At 36.8% G+C, this 13,292-nt stretch overlaps 1 protein-coding gene across 6 annotated transcripts in view; it reads left to right on the top strand.

Moving 5' to 3' along the window:
• Nucleotides 1–13,292, top strand: part of CNOT4 (CCR4-NOT transcription complex subunit 4) — a 139,142-nt gene that overhangs the window by 70,018 nt on the left and 55,832 nt on the right. For 3 of the 6 annotated variants that reach the window (XM_047694158.1, XM_047694160.1, XM_047694162.1), the window contains exons 4-7: nt 6,110–6,196; nt 6,925–7,026; nt 7,717–7,842; nt 11,681–11,814. In XM_047694158.1, the coding sequence (XP_047550114.1) occupies nt 6,110–6,196; nt 6,925–7,026; nt 7,717–7,842; nt 11,681–11,814 (449 nt within the window). The remainder of the gene's footprint in view (nt 1–6,109; nt 6,197–6,924; nt 7,027–7,716; nt 7,843–11,680; nt 11,815–13,292) is intronic. The other 3 variants (XM_047694159.1, XM_047694161.1, XM_047694163.1) reach the window with 1 other exon arrangement.

Raw genomic sequence — 13,292 nt, 5'->3', positions numbered from 1 at the left:
AGGCAGGCAGATCCCAATTCCCCTGTGACCATTTTCTTGAATACCACTACAACTTTATACACTAGTCCTTCTGTTCTCCCCTTTCAACTCTGCCTTTTTTCTAATCAGAGGGCATTTCTTGCCTTTGCAAGTTTTTTATTTTATCTGTCTCTGTTTACTCCTGCTAATCTTATTGATTAGAACCTACTTTGGCATTTCTGAAACTGCTATTCCAGTAAACTAGTGGAACTTTAATTTTGATTTCACAACTCCTATGTATGCATGTACTTGATTTTGTTTATACATCCTGCCTGGATCCTGTCACCCATAGTACTGGAGGCATTTGGGGAGCAGCACCTGAAAGCTGGCTAAAATCGAGCTAGTCTCAGTCTGGAGTTTGGATTATAGGTCTCCTGTCTCCTCTTTAGATTCTGTGATTTGTTCTTACTTACATAGAGGCTTCTTTCTTCCACTTCAAATGACATGACTCCAGTAACATTAATCTGAAGAAGTATTACACCGAAAAAAATTAATCTAGGTGGTGACTAGTGAGAGAGGGTACTTTATCATGATACTAAATGTGCCCTTAAAAAACATTCTACTTGTTATACTTTTGAAATCATTGTTGCTTGGTGAGAGGATAGGCAGTTTTTTTAAACATTGATTTCTCTTAAAACTCTAGAAGACCAGTGTTTTATTTATTCAGTCTTAACACTTCTAAGTTATAATATAACAAATTCTCTTAATTTATTGCATAGTCTTTTCAGTTTGGAAAACTTGAAGTTGGCTTTATTAGAAAACTTGGTTTCAAGTTGTTAGTGTAACTTTCAGGTCAAAGAAGATCCCAGTTTACTTATTTTTGGATGATGAACAATTTGATATTTGAGTGAATTCTGATTAGAAAAACAGGAGAGTTCAGGAAAAATTCAAGCTTATTTTGAAAATGACTTTTGTATATCAGAAAACTTAATACCAGGATTGATGGTTAAATGTATTCATTTATCAATCAATAAAAAAAACTATTTTATTTATTTATTTTTAAATATTTTTATTTATTTGAGAGAGAGAGCAAGCATGAATGAGGGAGGGATAGAGGGAAAGGAAGTAGCAAACTCCCCACTGAGCAGGGAGCCCACCATGGAACTTGATACCAGGATCCCAGGATTCCAGGATCATGACCTGAGTTGAAGACAGATGCTTAACCGACTGAGCCACCTGGGCACCCCCCCCAAAAAAAAACTATTTTAGAAAATATGGTAGGTAGGTAGAGGCAGTGATTAGGGGTAATTATCTTCCAAATCCTAAAATTGCAATTTGCTGGAACCTAATTCATTCATTTTATAAATTAACTCTTGAATACTTACCATGTTTTAGGTACTTTGATGTTGGAAATAAAATAATTTAGCAAGCCAGACACAGTCTGTACCCTAAACTAACAGACTATTGGTAAGACAAGATTTAAGTACTTTTTTTTTTTTAAGATTTTTATTTATTTGAGAGAGAGCACAAGTGTGGAGGAGAGGGAGAAGCATGCTCTCTGTTGAGCAGGGAGCCCAATATGGGGCTTGATCCCAGGACTCTGGGATCATGACCTGAGCTGAAGGCAGATGCTTAACCAGCTGAACCACCCAGGCGCCCTGAATTTAGGTACTTGTAAGTGTGCTGGGGATTTATAATCAGGGAAGTACAAAGTTTTTTGGGGAACATATAACAGTAGGAAACTTGGCTGGTATAGAAATTCACAAAAAGCCTCCCAGAGGAAAGGATAATTAAGAATTACTACAGAGGGAGCCTGGGTAGCTCAGTGGGTTAAACCTCTGCCTTCGGCTCAGTTCATGATCTCAGGGTCCTGGGATCGAGCCCCATATTGGGGCTCTCTGCTCAGCAGGGAGTCTGCTTCCTCCTCTCGCTCTCTCTGCCTGCCTCTCTGCCTACTTGTGATCTCTGTCAGTCAAATAAATAAATAAAATCTTTAAGAAAGAGAAAAAAACAAGAAAAGAGAATTACTAGAGATTGGCTAGGCAGCAGATAAGGACAGGAGTGTCCCATGTATGTGGTGGTCCAAGAGAGCAGCTTGTTTGAGGAAATAAAAGGCTTTATAAAAGACAGAACCATGTTATTTTACAAATGAGAAATTGAGGCATAGGGAAATTAGGTGACTTCATTATGTGACCTGGAATCATGCAGCTATTTCATAGCAGAGCCAGGACTAAGAACCACCCCTCTTCCCAACCCACCAGTTCTTTAAAGGTCCTATTCCAGTATATTTTACACTGATAATTGGTGTGTTGTTCATCCATTCACCTAATTTATCCATTCATCCCTTCTCTCTCTGCTGACCAAATTTTTTATTTTCTCTGTAGTATCCGTGAACGCTTGACTGTGTTCCCAAAGAATATATAGGAAGACATATTAAACATTAGGCATGCTATTGGGCATTTATAATTCTGTCATGTGGCCTTTTGTATTCTATATTAGTATTAAAGCCAGCTCACTGAAGTAAATATATAATATTGAATATATGGATAATGTGGTGATACGCAGGGTGCTGACCTACTCCCCATACTTTTTTTTTTTTTAAGATTTTATTTATTTATTTGACAGAGAGAGATCACAAGTAGGCGAGGCAGGCAGAGAGAGAGGAAGGAAAGCAGGCTCCCTGCTGAGCAGAGAGCCCGATGCGGGGCTCGATCCCAGGACCCTGGGATCATGACCTGAGCCGAAGGCAGAGGCTTTAATCCACTGAGCCACCCAAGCACCCCTACTCCCCATACTTCTTAATCACTAGAGTGCTCTTTTGTTAGTTGTATGTTTAGGTAGAATTTGGAGTATTTAACTTAATATAGGAAGTTTAAATTATTTGAATTTCCCTTGCTGGGGCAATCTATTTCTTATCAGCCATAGGCCATTTGCTAATACTTTGAGGCCCACCAATGTTCTTTATCCATGTAATTCTCTTTGTTCAGTGCTAAAACAAATTATTTTTCGGTTAACATTTATTGAGTACCTACAGTGTGCTGGGCAGTATGTAAGACACTGAATATACACTGACCAATACAAAGGTAGTCCTTGCTTATTTTCAAACTAACCATATAACATAACATGAGAAGTACTCTGTGCTATGGAAGCACAAGAGAGAGCACCCGATCTTGTTGGGGCGGTATGTACTCTCCCACTGTCTTTGGGGTACAGTGCTTCTGGTCCAGGAGCTGTACAGATTCTTCAGGATGAGAAAGATCTCGGTCTGCAAGTGATTTGTTTGGAAGATTAGAGTGCAGTGGTGAGAGATGAGGCGGGTGAGGTAAGTAGTAACATACTATGAAGGGCTTTCTAACCGTGCGAAGGAGTTTGTACTTTTTTCTAAAGGCAGTGGGAACCTATTGAATGTTCTTTCTTTCTTTCTTTCTTTCTTTCTCTTTTTAAAGATTTTATTTATTTATTTGACACAGAGAGAGACAGTGAGAGACACAGGGGAGAGGGAGGGGGAGAAGTGGCCTTCCTGCTGAGCAGGGAGCCTGATGTGGGACTCGATCCCAGGACTCTTGGGTCCTGACATGAGCAGAAGGCAGCTGCTTAAGGACTGAGCCACCCAGGCTCAGTTGAATGTTCTTAAGAACAATGACATGACTAGATTTGTGCCTTGAAAATAATCATTCTGGCTCCACTGTTACATGTCAGTATAATTACATACAAGTTGTTATGTTGTATTGAAGGTGTTGTACCCAAATACTGGCCAGAAACTATTTCCATAAGTGAGTGGTTTTCAACCTTATCAGAGCCAGTACCCGTTTTTTTAAAATATTTTGTAACACTCTTTGACTTTTATGAAGTGATTTCATGAAATAAAGAAAAGGAATAAAAAGGAAATAATTTCTAAAAAGACTATTTCTACATGTAGAATTTGGGTATCGGTACTCTAGTACTCTACCTTGCTACTCAAGGTGTGGTTTCTGAGCTGGTAGATTAGTATCCCCTGGGAACTTATTTTGTAAACTCAGGCCCTGCTTCAGAGCTGCTAGATCTGAATATGCAATTTAACTAGATCCTCAAATGATTTGTATGCATATTCACGTTTGGGAAGTACTGTTTTTAAATACACAATAAAGTAGTAAGATGCTTGCATCTGTGTGCAGAATCATTGTGAATGTGATACCTACAAAGGCAGATTGTTATAGGTATATATATTGGCAATCCAGATAGTATGAAGAGTCAGTGATGTGATTTTTCTGGAATAACTCTTGGTATAATTCGGAACAAAGCACCTGTAGTCTTCCCTTAATTATATATTATTTGCTTTCCTATAAATACAACATATGTCGGAACTGTAGGAAACTACTTTTGAGTTTATATATAATGTGGAATTTGTTTCTAGGTTCACACAATTATAAATAGGCTTTTCAGCTATATGAATGTCTTGTAGGACATTCAAAAGTTGTGCAGGACAATTCTTTATTGTGCAGGGCGAGCCAGAGCATTGTAAGCCATTCCTGGCTCCCATCCACTGAACATAAGTATCGCCTCCCAGTCACTTTGACAACCTCCCCCAATAAAAGCTCCCACAGATTTTTAAAAACGCTCCCTTGAATGCTGCCTTCTTTGAGTGCTACTACCATAAACTCACAGGTGATTTGAGATGCTGATGCAGCACAGCATATGACCAGCCTTAACTCTTGAAGCAGGTATTTTGGCTCTGAAGCCCTGTGCTGAGTTGGTGTGCATCCACTTGGAATATTGAGTGCAGTTCTAAACTCTACCAGCCAGGAAGCTTTTGAACAGAAACTCTTCCCTGCTCATCAGCCCTGAGACTTTGCTGTGTACAACCTGGGGGTCATTGCTTTTGCCACTTAACAGTCTCATTTGTCTTGGGGGATTTGGTGGAAAAAAGATTGAAAACAAATACAGTCACCTCATCTTATAATCCATTAAAATTGGCTATAGAAAACATAACAGCTTTATGCTTACAAGAACCTAAAGTAAAAATGTGGTAAAATAATTATGTTAATTAATTTGAAAACTGTTAAGAATTGATGGTACCTCAGCCAGACAGTTCAAATCCTTGATTCTGTCAAATGCAGAACATAGTAGCTAAGTTGTAAGTATGTGAGAATGCTATCAAATTAAAGTCTTTGAAAAGAATACTTTGCACACATGTGGATAGCGACACACAGAAAGGTCTATAGGTAAATTCTAGGAAAAGTACAAAGTTTAATTTTGAAGTAGCAAATTATAGGAGAGGTTTTTGTATCAAGGTATGTATGAGTCAAATTAGCTAAGGTCAAGTAAGTTTGTAAGAGAAGTTAAATGAGTACATGTAGTGATCACAAAGTAAGGCAGATGTGCTAACCACTACACCATGGAACCTGAGGGCTAGTGATCCCAAAGTAAAGGAAGTGACACAGGTACAAGGGGGAATAACCACCAAGAAGTAACCAGGTAATAGAGAAAGAAATGTATAAATTTGTTTCCTAATATTTTTTCCATCCATCACCACATATATGTCATTTACCAGGAAAAAGGAAGAAAAAAATAGGAGATAATCAAGAAGTGGTAAAATTAACACAAAGAAACTAAGTACACACACACACAGTGATAAATCATGAAGGGAAAGGTTGAGCAATATTGTTACCATATTTGCAATTTGTAGCTTTAATGTAATATATCAAATGTTTTATACAATAGATTTATGACTAAAGACTCTATTATGTCTGTTCTTGAGTTTCTGTCTCTGTTTAATACATGATTATTTTGGTCATTGTTTTGAGAATTACTTTTTTATAAGGATTATCTATTAATGAAAATATGGTTAAGATATTTGATCTGTTTGGTGTATCTTCACACTATGAAGATAAGATCCCATGGATTATTGGTGCAGATATTAGAACATAGTCCATAATACCAAACTTAGTGAGTCTTAGTTTCCATATAGTGGGTCAATAAGAAATAGCTTTTAGACTGTTGATGATTTCCTGTAGGTTAATCACACAAATTGTAATTAGAAAGTGTCACATTTATTAGAAAACTTTAGAAGTTATTTTCCTTTCACTGAAGAGGGATGGTGTATGTCCCCATTATAAGGATAACATTGATGAAAATGGGGACACATTATACCTTATTTCTTCTTCTTTTATAGGTTTTAAAACGACCAGAATATTTTGGGAAGTTTGGTAAAATACATAAAGTTGTCATCAATAATAGCACATCATATGCAGGCTCACAGGTAACTAATTATAGGGATTTTTGCCTTTCCTCCCTGTGGTCTAGGCTTGACCTGGGCTGTTCAGAAGGAAAATCTGCTTTCTGGGAGTAGAAAAGCCTGAGGGTCAAGGATTTAAGCAGTGTAGTGACCTCTGCTGGTGGGGTGGGGGAATTTCTGGTGCTTATTTGACTTCAGGACTTAACAGTGAATTGATTGTAATAAGAAATGGTAAAACAAAGATTAAGTGATGGTTTGAGGGAGAAGGGGAGTTGAGTCTACTCTCAGGCAATGTAATAATTAGATGATGATTTCTAATTTTTTAGATATTGAAAACTTAATAGAGCATCTTTGTTATGCTGGTATTAGGAGATAGAAAAGTCTTGCAAATTGGATTTATTTTTGGGAGAACATAATTTGACACAGTGTCTTGAAGTTTTATTTTTTTAAATCTAACTTTCAGAGTTTGTTGTAACCTTGACGAGCCTGTCAAATGACTTTAGAAAAATAAATACCAAGCCAGAGATGATACTTTATCCGTATTATATTTTAGTCTACTTAAAATCAGATAAGTATGATTGTTTTAAGATGAGCTGTTACATGGTTTAATCAAAGCTACTACTATTCCTGATTATGGTCATTATTATTAATGATAATAGTAGTGAACACCTTTAGAATTCCCTAGGCAGGGTACAAAGGAATTGTTTTTTTTTCTTGAATTTGAAATTAGTAACAGTGTATTTTCACTTTAGGGTCCAAGTGCCAGTGCTTACGTAACCTATATCCGGTCAGAAGATGCTCTCAGAGCCATACAGTGTGTCAACAATGTGGTAGTAGATGGCAGAACACTTAAGGTAATATGGCCTCTTGATTGTTTTTAAGGGGGAAGAGATTAAATGTAGTAAAAAGGGGAGAGCCTTAGCATTTACTCATTACATTTGGAGGGAGTCTGTTTGAAGATTGCTTCTTAAACATCCGTACTAACTTAGGACCGCTAACTTGTTTACTGCCGGCTTATGTAGGGTCTTGTTTTACCAGGTAGGAATGAACATATTCATTATTAGGTGATAATCTTTAAAAATCTGTATTTTCACATAGTCTTATTTTGTGAAAATAGGATCTATTATTATTATCAGAAATAGATAATGATTCTAATTTGTCATCCTTAAAGATTTGGCCATTGATAGTTAAGGTTTGAGTAAAGGGTTGCACTAAGCCATGCTTTATATGAATGGAGAGAGGATGGCCTAACTAGAAAAAGGAATTTGCTTAGGTGCCTAATTTCTGTAACATGGAATAGGTTTTGTATATCTTCTCTAGGGAAGACGATTTGGGTACTCAAGTTCTGGAAAACCTAACTGAGGTGCTTTCTTTAGTTCTCCCAAAGGAGCATCATCTTTAATAGATGCTGTTAGCAGTACTTGAGTTCTCCAGTATTCAGAGCCATACTTCTCTTCTTGCTTTGTCATGTCTGTGCCTCATTTGAGGTGAAGTGAAAATACCAATTCACATTTTGGGTCCTTCCCCTCCCCCTCTTTCTGCAGGCATCTCTAGGTACAACAAAATACTGCAGTTACTTCTTAAAGAATATGCAGTGTCCAAAGCCTGACTGCATGTATCTACATGAATTGGGGGATGAGGCGGCCAGCTTCACGAAAGAGGAAATGCAGGTAGTAAATTAATGTGAATTATAAACTTTGCAGAAAAGGAAGTATTGTTCTTTATAAATTAAAATTGCAAAAGCAAAAACTAGGGATTTTTAAAAAAATTATTATTAAAGTAGCATTTTCCAAACAGTGTTCCATGGAATGTCAGTTCTACAGAATATTGTTCTATTAAAAATGGATCTGTAATCCATTAAGTTTGAAAATGCTAGATTAATGAAGATAAATAGTTTTCTTTCCTGCAGGACTTCTCAGAGTCTTTAATATACTAATACATATCCAAGAAGGGAATGTACAATCAGGACTTAATTCACCAAGGAAAGCATTTTGGTAAATGCTACTTTAGGGGGAATATCAACAAATTGGAAGCTAAGTGGGTTACTGTAATTATGAGATTTTTTTCCTTCCTAATTTCCACTCTTTATAGAACATGCTAGAAGATAATAACCTATCAAATATTGCTGATAACCTAACATTTTTATAAAATGATTCTCCTCATGAAAGTGTACAATGAGTCAGTGTCCTGTGAAGGTGGATTGAAGGTTTATTATCTTGTGTTCTTTTTTATATTTTCTATTCTCTGGTCTCCTTTCAATTTGTAGTATTATAAACATGATTTTACAAGTAAAATTGTTGACCGTATGCATATTAAATAAGGATTATACCAAAGCACAATGCTGCACTTCCCTATTATAGATGAGGACATCAGATTGTTGCTGTGGACTTTTGCTGTAATACTTCTCATTTAGAAGGTAGAGGGCCATTGATTGCTACCTTGGGCTCTCCAGGTCAAACTAGAGAGAGCCTGGTAGGGTCTCTGTTAAGAACAGATTGTTAAAATGAAATATTACCCTTTTTTCACTTGGAGTTATTTCAGACTTAAATCCCATTATAATTGATTCATTGGAATTTCTCAATCGTGTTTATGGTCTAAAAACAATGTTAAAATAAGGTCTCTGTGATATTTAATGGGGACAGATGACTTCTTACTTAATAAATGCTTCTTGATTTTTTTTTTTTTTTTTTTCTTTTTTTGGGTGAAACGTTCTGGGTAGAATCTAAGGTCAAACCATTCCAGAATAAATTTTGACGTGTAGAGAACATGCATTACTCATGCTACTGTTATACTGAAAATTTCTGCCAAAGAATTTCTAAGCCCTAGTTGATCTCATTTTTGAGTAATCCTGAATTGTAAATGAAAATGGACAGACAGTCCCATGGAACTGACTTGTAATGGGCTTTAACCTGTCTTTCTGGACTGCCCCTGTAAAATCATTTGAGTATTAGTTTTAGCGCTTAGTTGCTAATGAAAGCCATAATGTCTCTTGAAGTATTGATTGCAGAAAAAAATTTCAAGGCTTTTCATGTTTTAAAGATGTAACATCCACATCTACTGTATTTTTTTCTTAATAATTTAAAATTCATATTGTGATGAATTCATCTGTTCTTTATGTGAGTTTAAAATTAATTTGAAAAGAGGTTTCTTTATTGAAACAGTTCCTCTATATAGAAAGGACATTTGAACAAATTATGTTATGGCAAAAATCAGAAGATCTTTCCTTGTTACTGCATAATTAAAAATTTGGTACCATATGAAATATTTATAGATCCATTTGAAACAGGCAGGAGCCCCCTTGGAACAGGGCACAGTGCATTGCGCAGTGTATATAACACAGTTCTACTTGATTAGGTGATGTTGGCCTTGCTTGTTTTTACTGTCTTGTGTTTTTTTTTGATCTGTCCATTCTGGGTTTGGTTTTCCTGTAACATCTAGTTAGACCACACTTCTAAAATAATTAAACAATCCTGAAGGTAAGTAAAAATGTTGTTTCAGTCATGATTTACATGCAAATAGTAAAAGTTATTCAAAGTAATTTCACTGTAATTTATTTAAGATTTTATTTATTTATTTTTGAGAGAGAGGGAGAGAGAGCACAAGCACGAGCAGGGGGAGGAGGGGCGGAGGGAGAAGCAGACTCCCCAGTGAGCAGGGAGTCCAGTAAGGGGCTCAATCCCAGGACCCTGGGATCAGGACCTGAGCCGATGCTTAACCAACTGAGCCACCCAGGCGCCCCTCATTGTAACTTATTTTTGTGTTAGACTAATTTCCAGAGGCAGTCTTTGCCTAATTTCCCCGATAATGTTTGTGACGTTGTCTTCTGATATACAGCAACCGACTATAGTAAATACAGATTTCTCTCAGTGTGTAGAGCAGTGATCTGTAAACTTTCTGTAAAGAGCCAGTTAGTAAATATTTTAGGCTTTCTGGGCCAATATGGTCTTTGTAGTAAATACTCAATTCTTCTGTTGAAGCAGAGACCAGCCATAGACAACAAGTAAATGAATGAGCATGACTGTTCCAATAAAACTTTATTTATAAAAACAAAGGGGCTGGGGGCGCCTGGGTGGCTTGGTTTGGTGTCTGCCTTTGGCACAGATCATGATCCCAGGGTCCTGGGATTGAGTCCTGCTTTGGGGTCCCTGCTCAGTGGGAAGTCTGCTTCTCCCTCTCCCTCTGCCTGCTGCTCCCCATAATTGTGCATCTGTGCTCTCTCTCTCTCTCTCTCTCAAATAAATAAAATCTTAAAAAACACACACACAAGAGAAACAAAGGGGCTGGCTGTAAACTGCCAGCTCCGGTTTTGGAGTTTAAAATAACATTAATTTTTATATAAAAACAAAGTAATGGAATTTTTACTTGTGTCAAGATAATGAAAAATGTTACTAGTACTCTTCATCTGTGTACAATTTACAACATGTTTGTCTTATTTATTTATTTAAAAGATTATTTATTTGACAGAAAGCAAGAGAGAGAGAGAGAGAGAGCGCAAGCAAGAGAAGGAACACAAGCAGGGGGAGTGGGAGAGGGAGAAGAGAAGCAGGCTTCCTGCTGAGCAGGGAGCCTGATGTGGGGCTCGATCCGAGGATTCTGGGATCATGACCTGAACCGAAGGCAGATGCTTAACAACTGAGCCACCATCTAGGTGCCCTGTTCATCTCTTTTAAAAAGAGAAATTAAATATTTTTGGTGATCTTCAGAAAATTCTGTAATGGCCCTGTTAGAAGACTTCATTCTTTTTTTTTTTTTTTAAAGATTTTATTTATTTATTTGACAGACAGAAATCACAAGTAGGCAGAGAGGCAGGCAGAGAGAGAGAGAGGGAGAAGCAGGCTTCCCGCTGAGCAGAGAGCCCGATGCGGGGCTCAATCCCAGGACCCTGGGATCATGACCTGAGCCGAAGGCAGAGGCTTTAACCCACTGAGCCACCCAGGCGCCCCAGAAGACTTCATTCTTAAATGAAAGATGGAGGAATAAGTTGAAAAAGGCCTCTAGTTGTTATTTTCCTTCTTTGTTTTTCCCTTTCCTCTTTCCTTCCTTCCTTCCTGGATTTATTTAGTTGACAGAGAAAGAGAGAGAGCACAGCAGGGGGAGTGGGGGAGGGAGAAGCAGGCTTCCTGCCAAGCAGGGAGCCCCATGTGGGACTCAGTCCCAGGACCCTGGGATCATGACCTGAACCAAAGGCAGATGCTTAACAGACTGAGACACCCAGGTGCCCGAGACCTCTAGTTTTTTGAGCTGGCAAAAAAGTTGTCTGTAATTATGCTTTCTGTACAATAAATGGTTGATGAAATCCTTAATGAGTGGCATATATATTTTGTAGTTTTGTTGGAAGAACTTTCATTGGTCTGGCAATTCTGTGACATCCTCACAGGGTTCTCTAATGCCATGAAAGACCCTTACATGTTTTATTTAGGATATCTTTAATAATTCAGAAAGTAAGTCATTACTTTATACCAGCCCTTTTGTGAACCCCACTGCAGTTTTAATTTCTTCTTCCATTAGGCGGGTAAGCACCAAGAATATGAACAGAAACTACTTCAAGAATTATATAAGTTAAACCCCAATTTTCTTCAACTATCTACGGGTTCAGTTGATAAGAATAAGAACAAAGTGACACCACTGCAGAGGTATGATACGTAAGTACCAATATTAGTATAATCGGACACCTTACCTTCATGTCTGTAGATCTTCTCTTCTCATTTTACATCTACTTCAGGCAGAATTCTTGACAGTGTCTGTCATTTGTGCAGAATTATTGCATTATCTAGGAAATGTTGAGTCACACTTTCTGGGTTTGAATGTTTGCTGCCTCCTGCTCCCTGGTAATCCTTCAGATGAGCCTCTTGATGGCTACCCCTTTGCGTTGATTTGCAGACTGCCCTGGACCCTGGGAACACCCTCCTTGAAAAAAAAGGAATTTAAGGGATGTTGGTTATTGAAGGGCTCTTATTGCCTACTTAGGGTTCCCCCCGATACAGTTGAGGGGTAAAATATTGTAAAAGGGGAAGTGGGAGTTATCTGAAGCATTGTATGTTGGGGACACAAATAATTGTGGTTTTCTAGTCGCAGGAATCATTAAAGTCTTAAATCCTCTGAATGAGGAGGATTCAGAATTTTCATCTCAAGAAACAAATTATTTTTGTGTAGACCTGTATTATGTCAATGTTTAAATAAATTTATAGTCTAAGGTATTGAGTCTCATTCTGATATGGTGATCTTCACATTTTGGGTTATATTTGGTTATGGCCTGTCAGAAAATAGTATGGTTAATAAAAACAGTAATTTGGGGTTGTACTCTATCCTGAATGTTCCTTAAGTTTCATGTGTTAGGATCTTGTAATTTTTTTTTAATTTGGTAAGTTTAATTTTTATAAAATGAATTCATTTAAATATATAGTTATAATTAATTTAGGTATGTTGATTTTCTTTTTTAAAAAACTTACTCCAAAGTTAAATTTGTTTAAAGTGATATTCTAAATGTCTGGTTGTTATTTGTTAACAGTCCAGCATTTAGCACTAAAGTAATATAAGGGCCATTTTTCAAATACAGCTTATAATAACTACATACATTGTCATCAGGTCTGTTTCTTCAACTACCTATTCTTGTATTTAAATTCTTGAAGTCCTTAAGTTTATTCACTTTGGTGGTAAAGATTATTTATAAGGCTACTCAAATTTATTTATATATGCACACACATATACACATATGCACATGTACATACATGTGTATATAAATATATATAAAAGAGGCCACAGAGCAAAACATAAAATTACTATATAGTAAACTGTGTAAAATTTGTTTATATCAAAGCTAAGAATTAAAGCTAAGTCCAACAGAAATCTTTTGGGATGAAAAGCTTTGACCCTTTCCATTGATCTTTTTGTACTTACTCCTTTCTACTCCTGGATGTTTATTTTATTATGAACCATATTCTATTCCTTACTTCATTGGTTGCTAACTCAATAGTGCTTCATATAAGAATGGGGTTATTGTAGTAAAAATTTGTTTCCGATGCTTTTAACATTTATATACATCACTGTTTCATTAAAAATATCATTCTAATTAAAACCATAATCTGGGTTTATAGCCCCTAGAGAATTCAGACCAGAAATT

This window comes from Lutra lutra, chromosome 11 (genome assembly GCF_902655055.1).
Source record: "Lutra lutra chromosome 11, mLutLut1.2, whole genome shotgun sequence".
NCBI lineage: Eukaryota > Metazoa > Chordata > Mammalia > Carnivora > Mustelidae > Lutra > Lutra lutra.
Note: the sequence above shows the minus strand (reverse complement) of the source record. Positions and strands in the feature narration are given on the sequence as shown.